The sequence below is a fragment of the Ciconia boyciana genome, chromosome 5 (assembly GCF_034638445.1).
Source record: "Ciconia boyciana chromosome 5, ASM3463844v1, whole genome shotgun sequence".
NCBI lineage: Eukaryota > Metazoa > Chordata > Aves > Ciconiiformes > Ciconiidae > Ciconia > Ciconia boyciana.
In genome coordinates, this window is record NC_132938.1 from 17,561,174 (window position 1) to 17,579,052 (window position 17,879).

The 17,879-nt window shown below is 35.3% G+C and overlaps 1 protein-coding gene across 4 annotated transcripts in view; it reads right to left on the reverse strand.

The window, feature by feature from the left end:
- Positions 1-17,879, reverse strand: part of TAPT1 (transmembrane anterior posterior transformation 1) — a 50,678-nt gene that overhangs the window by 29,436 nt on the left and 3,363 nt on the right. For 2 of the 4 annotated variants that reach the window (XM_072862192.1, XM_072862193.1), the window contains exons 2-3: positions 15,993-16,123; positions 11,742-11,860 (exon numbers count right to left, since the gene is read on the reverse strand). In XM_072862192.1, coding sequence (XP_072718293.1) covers positions 11,742-11,860; positions 15,993-16,123 — 250 coding nt within the window. Of the gene's footprint in view, positions 1-6,873; positions 6,898-7,549; positions 7,617-11,741; positions 11,861-15,992; positions 16,124-17,879 lie in introns of those variants that run through there. The other 2 variants (XM_072862194.1, XM_072862195.1) reach the window with 2 other exon arrangements.

Here is a 17,879-nt window from a genome sequence, read left to right on the forward strand (position 1 = left end):
TTCTAGGAGTATGAGCGAGAAAGTTTCCAGAACTCTCAGATTTACAGTATTACACTTTGAACAGAGCACAACTTCTCCTTTTATTATATACTTTTTACTGCATAATCTGTATTAAAATTAATTATATTCTGAATAATAGAATTCAACCTGGTCCAGCACACCAGAACTGCTTAGAGTGGCTTTCTCACCCTAAGAGACATTTTCTTGCTCTCAGAAGTCATCCAGTAACAGTAACCATACCACATTTTGTTTCAGACAAAGCCCTTGACAAAAAGCCTCAGTGAATTTTCTTCCTTCCCCCCCAGCTGAGTTTTAACTGAAAACATCGATTTAAAAACTTAAAGAAAACTGAAAGCGTCCATTTTCCAGCACACCCAGTATTTGCCTGCTGCTTAAAGAACCTATGACTATGCCCTTGCATGACACACACACAAAAATGCACCGTCTCCAACTCGCAAAATTACATTTTGAAAGTTGATTGCCTTATTTAACTACATCTGACTTAAATGATTATACTTATTTAAATATATTAGCATATATTGAAACATTTATAGGATTTAAGCAAACCCATGATTATGATTACCAGTCACATGGTGAGTAACAGCATGTTCCTTTTTCTTCAACCTACTTCAATTTTGGAAGTGTACTCAGAGACATTTCAGCACAAGTCCCTCAGCCAACACTCATACTCCGCAATACAGATTGGGATAGAGGGGTAAAGGTATTATTACTCCACAACAGTAATGCCAGGTGTTAGCATTTGAAAAAGAGAATCAGAATTTGTTACTCAGAAAATTAGTATCTTCATTCTTCCAGCCAACACCTACCTTATCATTAGAGAAGTAGTGAGTACCTGGTAGAGAAAACCTGACTAGCAAAAGAGACACCCACTTCAAAAGTCTATGTTTTAGAAGTTTGGCAAGGTACCAGTTTTTACGATGGGACGGTCCCTTGTTGAAATGCACTAGTAAGCAGAACCTGTTCATGAAGTTACTGAAGCAGTCCAGAAAGATTCTCACAGGAAAATGCTTTGATGTCCACAAATCAATACAGACTGAAAATTACCATGTTAAAGGTTTTCTAGCTTACAAATAACATCAAAGATGCTCAACTACTAGTACAGTCACGAGCCACAGTTATTCTGTACTGTTAACCCTATCACTCTTCCGCTTGTGTTGATTTTCATGAGTATGACTACACTCGAGTAAAACCAACTCAGGAGAAGCCGAGGTAAAAGCAGATAGTAACCATCACAGGGGAATACAAACTCAGAGAACAGATTACACACAATCAAGAGCACAACTGCTCTTCTAAAGATGATCTCAACTCTGAAAACTAACTCAGGAGAATACCACCATATGAAGGTGCATCCAAACTTGCATCCTATGCACACTGGAAAGATGACGATATTTTGAGAATGTGTTGTGTACAGAACAAACTGAATATCACTACGACTCAATTCAAAGGCTGCCCAAAAGGGTCAGATCAACTACACTTGATTGCTGTGTCTTACAGGAATTAAGCTTTTGTAGAACAGAGCACATTGAAATAATGTTTTTAGAGAATTTTACCTCTCAAAGTGACTTGGATTTAGTTTCTCAGTAGTCTGTATATCTAGAAAAAACTGCAGTAAACACTCCATTCATTTTTTTTCCTGATGTTTTAACCAAAAATACACTTTATTAATGTTCTATTCAAAGCGGTGCAATAACTTCTTGTGCTTCTCATCCACATGAGAAGCAGAACAAACACTAATGCCGTGACAACTTCTTCAAAACACATCTTTAAAAGAATTCACAAGAATACCCTCACAGTTTCAATTTACTCAGTTTGATGACAGAAAAGCTGTCAGCATCTCTAACCCCTAGTCAGTACAAGGGATTATTGCAAAGGCTGAGTACAGAAAACTGCTTTCTAGAAAATGAAAAGAGTAAGAAGATCCTGGCATTTAAAATATATTCCAGTGTTCTTTCACTGTACGCTAAGAAAGACCCCTTCGTATTGACTAGGCAAGTAATCTATGGTCTAACAACTAACATGTTTCCAATTGAGAGAGATTAACCATGACTACAGCATAAATCCACAAAAGCACTTTTACTGCAGAATCCTCTTCCGCTCTGGCTAATAACATTTACAAAAGGATTTTGAGGTGTGGCTCTGAATATAATATGGGATAGGGATAATTATTTCCTACAAAGACAAGGAAATCAAGTAAATGGATTAAGTCTAATGATTTGTCACCTTTTGGCAAATACACAGAACTAACTGCAAAGCCTGCAGTTATGAAATGATGCAGTCAGTGTTCAGTGAGAACGTGAAGTTTTAGTATATGATCAGGCTCACATTGGTTCAATCTGTATGTGTCACAAATCATTCCTATCCTTCGCATTGAACTGTTTAATCCATATAAACACACACAGGCCAAGGTGATTTTATGCCTGTCATAAAAAGTCTTAGCCCACCCATTACACATATTTTCTGCATTCATTTTTTTCAATATATATTTCTAATTACTGTCTCCAGTAACTACTCATTGCCAACACTTGGAAGTACTTTCAGAACAATCTCGAGCACTAAGTAATCAGACCTTGTGATTAATATCACATAAAAATTCATAATGCTGTATTCATCCGCATGAGTACTACAGAATCTCAAAAAAACAAAGAAAAAAGCCAGTATTGACAACTATATGACATATATGTCATATATGACTATAGTCATACGACTATATATGACAACTATAAAAAGGTCAAGAAACAAACAAGAAATACATAGCATAGTGTTGATAATACTTTCTATGATTCTATGATAATACTTTCAATACCTCATTTGAAAGTAGGGAGCCAAGAGGTAAGAACTAGACAATACTGAGCTACCGTACAACGCTAGAAACCATTGAACAGAGATACGAGGATTTGAAACAACTTAGCTAATGTCAAAAGACTTTGTATTTTTACAGTTGTGCATGAAGTGTGACAGAATACAGAGTGAAAGATTTCACATAAAAATTAGTTATGGGTGTTTTTTCTCATGAGTGAGAAAAGGAGAACAATAAATAAAGAGCATAACAACTATCTTATTTTATATTTAATCATTCCGGTCACAAAACAGCAAGCAGTAGAATCTTTCTGTAGAAATCAGTTGGTCTTTTCCTTCAAAGCTATCCCAAGCATACAGTGATGCCACAGAAGTGAATTGAATATTAACACTTTGCCGGCTTTAGTGAACTCTGCTCTTAAAAGAGTATCATGAGAGCCTTTGTCCAAGATGCAGTTCCTCTAATATCCTACTGGATTCCAGAAATAATGTTATGCGAATTGTTTCACAATTTGGACGATTACACAGCTGAATATAATTTAAGTTACAACTGTCACATCTCATAAACCAGTAAGCACATGGATTCAGGGCATTTGGACTGTCCTTCAAATGCGCCTTAAGATACACGATTTCTGTCTTTTCACCTAATTTTTTTCTGGCATTATTCCATTATTACTTCTAACATTTTTGCTATAAGTCATGCTCTCCAAGATGCTCTTTACATAATTTTACAAGTGGTTTCATTATGCTAAGCCTCAAGTTCCCACATTTAGCTGTACAGACTAGACTACCAAGGAATCAAATTTTTAAATTAAACTTCTTCAAACATCAAAGTACCTTAATAGTAAAGAGTAAGGCTTATGCATTCTTTCTATTATCCACTACATAAAATCTTGTATTGCTTTACTATTACTACCACTGAATACAGTGAGCTGTTAAAACATGAGATGATCCTTCAATCTGCATGAATTCAGAGTGAAAATCCAAGTGTTCCTCTACAGATAAATTCTCTCACATTGTAACACTAACTAGCAAATTAAGACAACGCAGAAAACACACGCAGGGACTTAAATATTCTACAGCATGTACTTAACAAGATGTTCGAACTCCTCAGCCTTTGGGTACATTTACCATTATGCCCACTAACTGACAGAAAGCCTCCACTGAAACAAACCCTTACATCTCCAAATAATGTAATTATACAAATGCATGCTTAAGGGGATATACAAGCTTATTATTCATTTTAATATAAGAAAGTGATGTGCAAGCCTTACTACCATACCTCCCTATTCCACCACAGCATGCTTGTTTCAGCCCAGTCAATTAACAAAAGGATAAGCATGCCAAGCTCCATACTTATTGCGTAGTGTTTGAGGCAGCTGAAAGTGAGACTACGGCAAAATTAATACAGTGCACTGACTGACATGAACCAAGAACTAGGAATTCAGAAAACCAGTCTGTTACAGAAAAAATTACTTTTTTCAACACAATTCATAAGCTCAAGGTTTAATACTCATTCTTCAAACTTTCCAGTTTATGGTTTGTCCACCTTGAGACACATTTAGAAAGTGTGAATCCAAGTCTTTCCTCTGTTTAGAAAACAACTGGATCTGTGTATGTCCTCCCCCTTTCGAAAGCTAAAACCAAGCAACTTCCCTTATAAACAGTTAGGAAGAATTACTTTGCTATTCCATAAAATTAAATTCAAATACTATCAAATTAGAATACTACCAAATATTCTGGCTACCCACAAATTTGTTCTATACATTTTAGGCACAACAACAACAACATCTAAATTCTTTTTCATGATTACTTGTGACATTTGTAAGAAAATCCACTCTAAGTGTTACAAAATTAAGAGTCAAACTTATTTCAAGATATACATAAAACTGCTATACAGTGAAGAAAAATTTGGTGTGAAAAACAGTGTTCGTCATAAGCAATCTCCTTAGACAAGTGAAAGTTTAAGGTACTAGTTACCTGACTGTAATTTTCAAGGTATGTCTATTTTACACCATACTCAAAAGGCCATGATCCACATTCCACATAGTAATAAGACTCCTGTCTCCCTCTATTGGTTGAAAAACATTAGGTTCAATCATTCATAAGGGCCATGACCATACAAATGGTCATATTACCAATATATAATGTTTCTGACTGTTTCAACTGAACAGCATGTTGGATTTCACAGTATTTTTCCTTTAAGATATTAAAGAAGCAAAACAGCTCAAGGCTTTCAGTGTATTGGCATCTACCCCACCAATCCCTTTTTTGTTCCAACAGCTGTACAATTAAAGTTACTTAGCATTAAGTAGAGCATTATTAAAAATAAGTCACAGTTTACTGATATTTGGCTTTAATATGTTACAAATCACAAGTAGCTAACGCACAAGTTTGCTTAAGTGACTGACTTCCAAACACAAACCAAGATCAGGTGTTAAGTGTTTAAATTCAGTAAGTAAGGCTTATTAAAAGTGGTTAAACCATTCTGAACATAAAATGCACGCCAGGACAAACAGGAATTTGTTCTGACTGTATAAAAAGTCTAAAAATCTCACTACAGTCATCTATGGTATACTTTTCAGCAACTGTCATGGCAAAATGAACAATGTTTTCACTATATTGTATACAAAGTAATGTGTAGACAAGTATACTTGTCTGAGTACTTAATTACTTTAGCATCCAAAGCATAAGCACTCTGCATATATCATTTTAAACTTAACTCTGCACGGACTGTCATATGCTATCATATGACTTCTTTACTTCTTTCAAGCTTTCTGGTGTTCCTCAAATCTTCACTAGTCTGATTAGATATGGTTTTCCAGCCACCTTGTAGAGTTGTTTGGGTTTTGGTTGTTGGTGGGTTGTTTTTTTAAACCAACAGGAATTCAATACATTTTTCTTGTTTAATTTTACAGTTTAAAGATGTCCAATAGGATGACTGCATTTTTAATTGGTTCCTTTAGTATAGTCTCATCCAAATAGTTCAGATTACTCTAAGCAATTACTCCTTCATAGTTAGCACAGACAAAATTTCCAATACTGATGTCACGGATACAGTATTTTAAAGATATGAACACACTATCATTGCAATAATGCCTTAGATGGATATTTTAATCTTAATGAAATAACGAACTTAACCACCTGCATATATATACATTTATAAATTCTTAAGATAACAGTATTATTTCTATAAATGTTATTGTACTTTACACTATTAAAAAAACCTTTTCATTTATATACGTTTATTGTGTGGCTAATGCACTGAAGTTACAAGTTTGAGCAAGTATTTTACGGCAAACCTTTTCTAATGGTATTATTTATTCAATATTAACACTTTGAAAAAGTTAACCACTGAGGTTTACATTAATTAGTATTTCAGTTATTGAAATGGTGGTCTGAAGTTTTGTTCAGATATCTTTTTTATCCATTTTTACATCACAGATACTTGTATGAAAACTGAACTGTGGGATTTTGTTTTACATGTAGATACTTTGTCTTGATCAAAGTCTTAATCGTCCAATGTATCCTTCACTAATGAATTGTGGTATCGTAAGTTTCTAATCTTATATGAAGCATTAACAAGAATGATCAGATAACACATAAGGGGGTATCCTCCTGTTAGCATACTAAGCAAAGATGTCAGGGAAAACAAAACCCAAGCAAGTTTGTCTGAAGGGCATACTTGCCCATATAGCTACACGCTAAGAATTTTCAAAACGTGCAAAGTGATCTATTGGAAATATTTTCCTACAATTATGCTCAAGTCTGGAATTAAGTTTGGCTTCAGGAAGAAAAGCTATTTTCATCAAATCTAATATCCCATTTGAGACTTTAAAAAGAGATACAGCTTACACTATGCAGGACTTCACTGTTGTAAAATTGTGAAATATACAGACTAAGTGCTGATAAAAATATGTCCCAAATGAAGAATTCTAAGATATGGAGAGCCGAGTTTGCCAAGATGAGATGGTATTTCATTTCTCAAACAATAAAAAGCCTCTTCATGCACACAACACAGCACGAGACCATGCTAAGAATCGAAATGAAACCAACCTTGCTGTTAGGCCCCGATGAGAGCTGTCTCAAAATAAATAAAAAAAATGAGGTTTCAAATAAGTGACAACTAGAATTAGCTTTCATTAAGCTTTTACTTTTTTAGTAACAGAATCAACTGTAACTGAAGTCAGTAAACGAACATATGCTAAAGTGCTGTATTTTATTAAGCAGAGAATCAATTTCAAGTCTAATACTAAGATACCTGGCAATGAACTTTCGGAACTCCCCAAAATTTTTGTTAAACATTACAAAAAACTCCATGAAGTACACACAAAAATATAGCTATGAACCTGACTGAAGCATTGCTTAGAATAAATGCAAAAAAGCTTAAGGCACTCTAAGTACAGCAGGGGCTATAGATTTTCCAAGATATCCTATTTTAAATTGGGCCAAACTGGTCCACAGGCACTCTATGTAAAAAATATTTTAAATCTATTTATTAAGACCATAACCTATTTCCACAATGATGTGAAGTTACATATGAAAATACAGCTATCATAAACAGCACTGAATCAATTTCATATGTTGGTTATTAAAACTAAGTGTTGGTCTCTCCTTTGAAGGTCAATTTAGCTATACTATTCACTTGTAATCAGTCTTTTTACTGATTACATGTAGATGTGTGAATTTGGCTGACAGCATAGAAGGAAAAAGAAAATCAGGATTTACTCACCAAGGAGGAATCCCTGTGACACCACATTCCATCCTATAAAGGAAGTGAAAGTGCTCTTCCCTTCGGTCTGATTTACAAGAAAGAAAGAGAGAGAAGGTTGTAATGTTGCTACACTATGCACTGTTATGGAAAGGAGAAAGGAGTACTTGATCTGAGAGTTTACTACAGAAAATATGGAAGGCACCTGCCTTTTTTTGGTTGGTAGAAAGCCACACATTTTGGTGGACAGGTGCACTACTTTCTCAATGAACTTAACCAGACAATAGGAAGTTTATGTATTTAACAGCTATAGCCCTTAGCAAAAAAAAAAAAATTAGGCTTGGGAATAAGTGTGCAACAGAGGTTCAAATTTATTTAATAACCTGACAATATGAACAAAGAAATAATGTCCATAGTAAGAATGCCAGTGTATTTGTTTGTTTTTGTTTGTGTTTTTTTTCCCCCGAGATGCTTTCTTTCTACAGTTTCTTTCTTGAAGTAATGCTGTTCTATTTATTTCCTACTGAAAAGCGTACATCTATGATGTCACAGGAGGGCAATGGGAATTTTAAGAGGTACATATAATACAACTGAAGTTAATGATGTTATTGCTGATAGGACCTAAATTCACTTATTTCAGGGAGAAGAGAGCAGAGTAAAAGAAAAACACAGAACACATAACCTGTATCTCTTGCCACATGGAAGAAATGTAAAGATTTGTCAATCAATCTTCACATACAAGAAAATTCATAATCTACGTCTATTTTCTTGAGAAAGTTAGAATTTGGAGGAAACAAAAAAAGTCTCACTTTCCATAATAAATCCTTACTTGCTTTGTGGACAAGATGTAAAATGCCTTTAAGCGTAATTAAATTGGGAGTCCCATCAGTTTCATTAACATACCACTTTAGCTTTCATATCATGGTGTTTTTCTAATAATACAGAAGAGCTTTTCCATGTTCCCACAAGAGCTTTTATTGGTGTGCAACATATTTTCAAGAAAAACAAAAAGTTAGCTCCATAAAAGTGTTTCAAAACAAGCAAGATATTAATCTGCCCAGAATCCCTGGGTCTGAGGTATTAATTAAAAAAAAGTGTCTGAATTGTAAAAGGAAACCGTACCTTTCAACCACAGGTTGAGTTAGTTTTAGGAAGCTATCATCAAGGACAGTAATTCTGAAGAGAACTCCACCAAGTCCACTTCTCTCTCTACCCGAGATTTGTTGTTCCAGCAAAGTATGCGCTTTTATGTTGTCAAAGAATATTTTAATAACATGAGAGTAGTTTATAAGATTCGAAGAGAATAATTTAGGAAACTTCCTTCCATGACTTGGAAGAAAATACAGCAGAGCTGATTTTTCTTTTTTTGTAATTTCGGAAGATGTAATTTAATTTTGTGAAGTGTTTGTTAATTTTTTTAAGAGCACCCTACTATTCACAGAGTATAGCAGTAATGAAGTTGCACCTGCCAAAACCATCACAATCTGATGATTCAGCCTCTGCCAGTTTGACCACAGCAATTTAACCAGCAGTTTAGTTTACTTAATGACAGAATCTTGGATTCTTCTCACTGAAGTTTTCAAAGTTTAAGAGCCTCTCTAAAATAGCTATGTTAACACCAATATAGCTCTGACAAATACACAGAACTAAATTTACTCAAAAGGAAAGATCAAGTGATAAGGAACGATGACTTAGCAGTCAAACTGAAGCACTTACACTGTCTAGTACAAATTACTGTCTAGAAACAAATTTCTTTAAGATACATTACTCTCTGTTGCCTTTCAGGGCTCTGTAAAACAGAATATTAAAACATGTGGAAGAGGCTATAAAGCGCTCCCCCTACATTTAAGCACTGCACACAATACCATAGACAGGAATTAGCCCATCTTACAGAGGATGTGGTTTTATTGTTTTAAAGAAAGAATGGGTAATAGAATCTTCTACACTGGAAAGAGCAGAAAGAGTTATGAGGAAATAAATGAACTGAAGAGTAAACTGGGAGGGACACGGAACACTCACTGCTCAATCACTTCACTGAGATGTTGAGAAAAAAGTCAAGATGAAGGGAGGAGCACTTTTATTTACTACACAGAATGGAATATGATGTGGCAGGTTCAAATAACAACTAGTCATGTCTCTCAACACTTACTTGACATTTGTGAGGAAGAGCAAGCTAAAAGATAAACAGCCACCTGCTTTGTAAGTACCTTTTGTAATTACAGATGTTTTTTACCTGTTGAACTCTATTTTGTTACAAACACATAAAAATATATTTCCTGAGCTAGAAGAAAATCCCAAATCTTTTTTTCCGTAACAGATCAAATCAGCATAACTAGAAAAACAACAAAAAATCCCAATAAGCAAAGTGCAGGCTCTGCATATTCGGAAATAAAAATCATTACAACAGAAAAAGTTACAACAGAAAAAGTTACCGTTCAATAAAAAGCCACCAACTTTAAAACATTAGTGAATTAGACAAAGCCTCAAGTAGTGAACAAGTAAAGAGATTCTAGGGAAATTAATTCCATAAACATTTGAGGAAACCATGATGAGAGAAATTGCTTCAGGAGTTGTTACAAAAGCAAAGCCTTCTTCACTCGATATGATCTGTTTCACTGCATCTTACCTGATAGGATTTTAAAGGTAACATAGTCAAGTTGAATAGATTAAACTGGATTCTATCTTGCCTTACACACTAAAAATACTGTCAAGCAAGCAGACTAAGTTTTGACGTTGCAGATGTGTGTACATATATATACACACGCATGTGTGAGTGTATACGATATTTTCAATGTTACTTTCTTCAGTATATTGAACAATACCCCAAACCAGCAACTGGTCTTTCAAATTTTTATTCATAATTTCAGAAAAGCAGAAAACTTGTTTATCAAAAGCAAAACTGAGTTTATAAACAAGGAAGAACACTTTTTAAACAGAAGAAAGTAGTAAGATCCAAATGATAGATCAAAATCCATTACATTTACCTGAATTTTAATATTTTAGCAATAGCTGTAAATATCCATACAGATATTTACAAATAGGCATAGATTTTGACTTGCCATCAGGTTAAAACTAAATAGCTGTCATTTTTTATACAGCTAGGAAAACTCTTAACATAATGAAAGTCTGAGATTCAGCTCAAAATTAACAGCACAATAAAATATTAGAGACTGCCACCTAGTGCCTACATTAAGCATCACCCAAGTACCAACATTTCAGCTTAAGACTATACTCTAAAATATTATTTCGTATGCAACTAGACTAGCATTTGCTCTAATCAGAACATACATTCTAAACTATGCATCTAAAAGCACTTTGCATATAAAAGACTATTAATAATGCAAATGCAAGCAACTCAAACAAAATAAACAAAAAAACCAGCTACTATAAATTAACTTAAAGTTTGGGGAAATTCAGAATGAAAACCCTGAAGTCCTTATTTATTAAAGGAAAAATTACAACATCAATACAAATACTCCTTTTCTTTTAGGCTGCACTTAAGGCTTACATAATCAGCTTTACCACAAAGTAGCAACTTTTATCAAGGAAATTAATTCTATCCAATTTTTGATGCCTACACCAGAAAGGCAAACCAAAAATCCTATGTATTAGCAACTTCTTCTTAGCATTGATCTGAACAAAAAAGCAAGGGGTTAAGAACCAAAATTTCTTAATATTATTCTGATTAGTTAGTCCCACCCAATTACTGTCTAAGGTTCTTTGAAGGAAAGAAAATAATGGATTTTATACAGGGGTCCTTTGGGCAAAGTTTATAGTGGCAGTAAGGAAAACTTGTAAAAAAATCAAACATTGGTTTCAATATCAAAGAGTCTATCAAAAGACATGAGCCAAGTCATTAACTCAAGTCTAAGAAATCTTAAAACACTGTTCAAATAGATGTTAGTTAAAAGAGCAAACCTACAGGGTAAGGTTACATCTCTGTCCTTTACTAACCTGAATATGCCTAAGTGGTGCTGTTATCAACTGTTGTGTCTGAAGGAAACAACGATGACAGTTAGTGACTGGTGGCAAAGCTTAAAGGTCGTCCCCCCACACACCTTTGCTTTGTCTAGTTTAGATCAAAACTTGTCTTTTACAGTGGAAGAAGTAATTAGTAGTTCAAATGGCACTGAAAGGCCATAAAATTAAGCACACACATAAATAAAGAAACATTATTTAAGGGTATCAACATCTTTCTCTTGAATCAACTTACCGTAAGCCATAGCAAGGCAAAGTGATGAACCGGAACATTGCCAGAAAAACTCTCAAAGGAAGCAGGGTGAATACATACAGAAAAGCATCCAGGCATAAAAAGATTCCAAAAAACATCAACTAAATTACAAAAATAAAACAGAAGTATGTTAGTAGTTCATAAAGAGTTACAAAAAGTTTATAAAGAATTATATTATTTTATGAAAAATGCATTTACATAAGACTAATTAACCAAATAAGCACAATACTCTCACTTGTTCAATCAGCTGAACTGTAAGAAAAATAACATGCTATGCACTTGGAAGACTATTCAGCAAAAATTCTGCAAAAGGTCCAAGCAGCAAGGCTTTTGCAGACATCCATGGCTCACTGAACTCAGTCTTTATTGAATAGATGAACTGCACTTGGATATAACTAGCTCATTTTCCAATGGTGACTTCCCTCTAAGGTTACAAAAGTTAATGTTTTTAACCTTAGAAAAAAAAATGTAGAGCTGTGTGTACATGTGCACAGCCATTTTCTGCCTACATCCTTTTCAATATGCTTTTTTCCCCCCAAAATTTTTTTTTTTACCTTGTTAGTTTTCTATTGCACAGCTAATTACAGCTATGGTAGTTCTCCTTCAGAGAATATCCACCTTTTTCATACAAAGAAGAATATAAAATATGAAGAGGTGAACTTCCAGTTGCCCTCAGTTTAAATGCTTTATCCTTAATTTACAGAAACAGTTAAAGCCATTTCATTATAGCCACAAGCCAAGCAACTCTATGATAATTAAAACAGACCTAAACTCTGCAATGAGAAAGCTCTTATATACCAGACTCTCCCCCCATGACATTCCTTCTGTATCTGCTCTTTGAATGTATCTAAGATTTACCTGAATGGGACTCTAGGCGTATGCTTTTATGCCTCTGTCAGACCAGAAGCTAGTGTTTTTTCCTACAAGGAAAATCACGTAAAAAGGCAAGCTTAACTGGCTACACAATTAAGACTAGAAACATCTAAGCAGGCCTAGATATCCATGACAGATATGCACTTACACATGAAAGTTGTATGTACTGCTGATGGGAAAGGAAGACACTAATTTGGGGGCGGGGGGGTAAACCAAAGCACAAGTAAATTACTTTTATCTCCCACAATATCCATCATCTCTGAGCTGTTGCTTTCCCTCATAACACTACTTCCACCAATTCTGCAGTCTGTACTTCAATACCACCACGACATTAAGGTCTCCTCCCTGATATGCACTCATTTACCTCTAGTACCATTTTCTAAAATTTCAGCAGTTATGATTCAAAATTATCAGGAGCAGTGGTTACCAATAATGGACAAATTTATGCATTGCATTTTAACATGCCATCAAGTTACTTATTTCTTTGCTAACTTTTAAACCAGGTGCTGAATATTCAAGCACTGAGGATGACTGAAGCTGAACATGCATCTTCCCCCCTCCCCCTTTTTTTTTTTAAAACTCCTTAACCCAAGCAAAATAGAAAGATAGTCTATCATTTTGTCCCTTTATTCTTTGAGGGCACCATTATAATCTAGAAAACAATTCTGCATTTTATTTTTGATTCAGACAGACTTTTTCTCTGCCCAAGAGTAATCACGGGTTTTCCCATTTTATAAGCTCGCATTAATATTTGCAATTGTTGTTTAATGTCCTAATTTTCCTAATTTTTTACAACATTGCACTTGCACATTTACATGCACCTGTTGAAATTTAATCAGCACTGAACCTTCCACTAACTTCCGTAAACCTTATTTTTGCTGCTACATTCCAGATACGGAGGAGCTAACAGAAAAGCTTACAGAGGTTTTCCATCATCGTAATTATATTTTAGCAAAAGATCACCAAGTTTAATTTTGAGATCAATTGACAACTGTTCCCTTAAGGCAGCAGGAAGAGAGACCACCTTTTCATTTAGTATAAATAATCTATTACAATGAAGAGCCTCCACTGAAACTGCACAAAAAGCTTGAGTGGAAGTAGCATTTATATTACAAATTATCTAGCTTCTTTAAAGAAAAAAGGAGTATTCCGAACAACAACAAAAATACTACCCTTCTAACATCACAGCCCACTCTAAAATTATGAACATGTAATAAGTGCATGTTAAAGAATATCTCCTGAGACTAGGCTTTGATAAATTTATTCCAGTTTATTCTCACTCTACCTGATCATGATTTCCATTCATAGTCTGCAATTATACTATTAGATAGTAAACAAGACAAGCCATTAAGAAAATTCTTCTCTTCCTTTCCTAGTGTCTCACATGCTTTATTTCAATTAAGCAGACTTTTGAATCACACAGTCAAGTGATTCCTGCAATAGGTGATGATCTGTACACTATTTAATTTGCTTTCTAGGTGCTCATCATCATACTTTTTCCATTTTTTTCAACAAGTATGATTCAATTTGATATAGCTAGTATGTATACTAACCTGGACTAAGCCCATGCAAAGAAGTAACATTTATTTCATAATCTCTCTGTAAAAAGATAACTATCACTTTTTAAATCTACCTGCTTATTAATCAGTTTCATATTCTTTCATATTCAAAGTACAGACTGAAGCTTGATTTACCATGCAAAAGCCATCAATTTCACCACTTACAGTATCAACCTCATTTATAAAAGACTGTTGGCCTTCACTTGTTCTTACATACTGCAAGTTTTATTGGGAATCTATGGTGATGATCCTTCAGAATAATTTCTGTTGCTTGGAGATGGCATGTAATAGTCTACATAATTACAATGGAGATGATGTGGAACTGCTATACTGTTCAACTGAGACTCTACCATAACTGAAATATTCTACCGTAAACTGGAATGGGTAAACAGTGAGGGTGTGAAGACACCATTCCTGGAGATGTTCAAAGCCCAACTGGATCTGGTCCTGAGCAACCTGTTGTAGGTGACATGCCTTTAAGCAAGGACTTGGACTACATTATCTTAGAGGTCCATCCCAATCTCATCCGTACGGTGATTTTCTGCAGTAACTGACTGGGAATTCAGTTTTGTAAAACCAGGTCTCATCGTGGTCCAAGTACGAATTTAATTATACTGAAGGGGGAACCTGAGTGCTGCTGACAAAGGGTATTCTACTCTCTCTCCCTCCTCCACTGCTCTTTCATTTTTCTACCCTTACTCCGAGCTATACAGCTCTCCTTCCACCCTTGTGTAGGCTCTGGATTCTCAAGAATATTGGCTGAGCAATTCAGCTCACTATCCTAGCAAAGAACAAACAGAGCAAGAAAAGTGAAGCATTCACTACCAAATTATAAGCTCATTTAACTCTGAGAACAGTCAAACAAGCACCACAGCTCATGCAAAACAGGCAGCATGCATAAGGCAGGAGACTGAAGTGGGAGGAACAGTGAAACAAGACTCTTCCTTCAACATAAGTTAGAGTTAAATGGATTTAGCCCTATGGTGTAACTTCATCCCTAGAGGTTTTGAGAATTTTAGCAATATTACTTTTAACGTTACCATTACACTGCAGCCTAGCTAAACCTTATTACCAATGTTGCCTTACTCGTCATCCTTGAGCACATGCCTGCTGCCTCCCAAATCTGACACCCTCTCCTACATGGTTTCAAAATGGTTAAGCCAGAATAAAACTCTTCTATATTACAGCACCGGAACTGGCTCACTGCAGGGCCAGAATTATATCTTAAGCCGACATACAGGAGGTGGCAAGAATGCCTCAGGAAGGGCTATAGCACTGGGATAGAGGGAAGATGCGGTAAACAGTGGCAAGAAGCAAAACAGAAGGCTATGAAAATTAAATCAAAAACCTTAGACAAACTCATCCATCACTATATTTTTAAAGGACTGAAATCTTCCCACCCTCAAAACATTTTAGACTGGGAAGATCTTTAAAACAAGGGGTTTTTAAAAGGTAAAATTACATTTCGCAGCAAAAGTTTTCTTCTGTTTGACTATTCCTTTAAGGATCAGTGACATCTTTATATTTGAATGAATTTGTCATCATCTAGACTTGAAAGTTAGTCATGTCCCTCTCTGCTAATAACATCAACAAGTGGCCATGAGTTGCCAGCAGCAACAAGCAAACATAGGCAAAAAAAACCTGAAGCATGAATCTTTAAGCTACTGACACTGAAAATTAATCATTATAAATGTTTAAATCTTTTTAGTAGAAAAAGTTTTGAAAAATAAATATTTCTTTAAATAATTTAATGTAACAGATTTCAGTTCTAAATTAAAACAGATCTTAAAGAATACTTCACCTTTTCCAGTTCTTTTGGTATCCGCATGCACGTGTATACTCTCTCTCTCCGCTCTGTGTATTTTGCTTCATTGTGTTCAAGGAAGTAACCTCTTGTTAGCTCAGCACTGATGAATCTCAGCAATGAAAGATCTACATTCAGGAACACACATAAGCACAAGACACTTCAGGCACGACCTCCAAAAAGCGAGAAGGCTGCTATGCTTTTGTTACTTGTTACATGCTTCATTTATATCACATCTAATCCAGAAGGTTTCTGCTGATAGTAACCAGAATGTCAAATAACTTGGTATGGAAGGAGCTATATATATGAGAAGCAAGTCTATGCGCTCCCATTCCCCTGTTGCCTCCCAACAAACACAACAAGCTACTTTTCCCAGCCAATCATTTTCATCAGACATCCCACTTCTCCAAAACATTACTCAAAGCAGCTACACTGAATGCAATATGCTGAGTGGATCTAATCCTTAACGTACTGACAGTCCTCCTAAATTTACTAAGCTCTATTTTAGACTTCTTAAAAGCTATTTGCTGTTTCAGCAACACTAGCAACTTGTTCTTTATTTTAAAGAACAATTTTCTGTAAGAGCAAAACCTTCAAGGATACATGATCCCAAGTGATTCAGTGCATAAACAGTAAAAGCATGCTGATCATTTGATGATCACTTAACACCGATGATCAGACATCTTTCAAGACCGAAAAGCCATCAAGCATGTACAGGTCTTCTGCATTTGAATAGCTGTAGGTAAATAAGCCGAAGGCTGACTGACCTATGTTTAGTCTACTCATAGGGCTTCTAAAAAAGGACTTTGTGCAGAGTACTCTTGCAAAAGGAAATAAAATATGAAATTATAATTATGAAAATTCAGGCTGTCAGCACAAGGAGTTGAGCTTAAGCTTCAACACTCACTGACAAGGTCTGACATTACTACCTCCTGGTAACACTTCTTCTGAAGTGACAGAACACTACAATAAAGTTCAACATTTCTGGTTATTATTGGCATTTAAAACCAGAAACTCTGAGTGTTCACACAACATCCAAAAGACGGAAACCACTTATCTAGACAGATAGGTGAAAAGCTACAGTGCATTTATCATGACACAAGAACATGCCCACAAAGAGTAAATTCAGATTTTAGCCAAAGTCTTAGTGACTACTGGCTGGGGGGAGGAGGGGCCTTGCATGGTACAACGCTCCACATTTTGGGGGGGAGGAAGAGGCTACATAACACACCCTTAGTAAAACAGCCTAGATAACAGCTGTTAAGCGAGGAATGCAAGTATAGATGCTACGAGTGAAGAGTTCACCCAAAACCATCCGAGATAATGGTTTCTCCACATTCATGCCATTGAAGATGATGACGACCATTAGCTGGAAGAATAGCCAGAAAATTACAAAGTTTTAAAGCAAAGAAAGAATCAGCTCAAACAGAAGCAGAAGAGGCAGGGTGTGCTTACAACCTACACTGCCTTGGGTGGGGGCCACATGTATGGAGCGTGACCAGAACTTGTGGGGATTACAAACAGGGATTTTAAGGTTTGCGGTGGTGTATTAACATTCTGTGTACGTCTAGAATTGTGATTTATCATGTTGCTGATACTGATCACAGCTAAATAATTCACTGACTGCTGGTTAATTATGTATTGTTAATAAATTGTTTAAATCACGGTTTGCTTTATGTGAACTGAACAGTTTTCCCTTGTATGAGCTTGTTTGGATAGCGATTTTGATGATTTATATATCACTGATCCACGTCTAGTAAGTAGGCCAAAGCTACTGTAAGCCTTAAAGGTATTTACTTTAAACCAAACAAAAACAACGTGTAGTTTCATGAGCAGTAAAAAACTAATATTGACATGTAAAGTTTCAATCAAAGTTCATTCCAG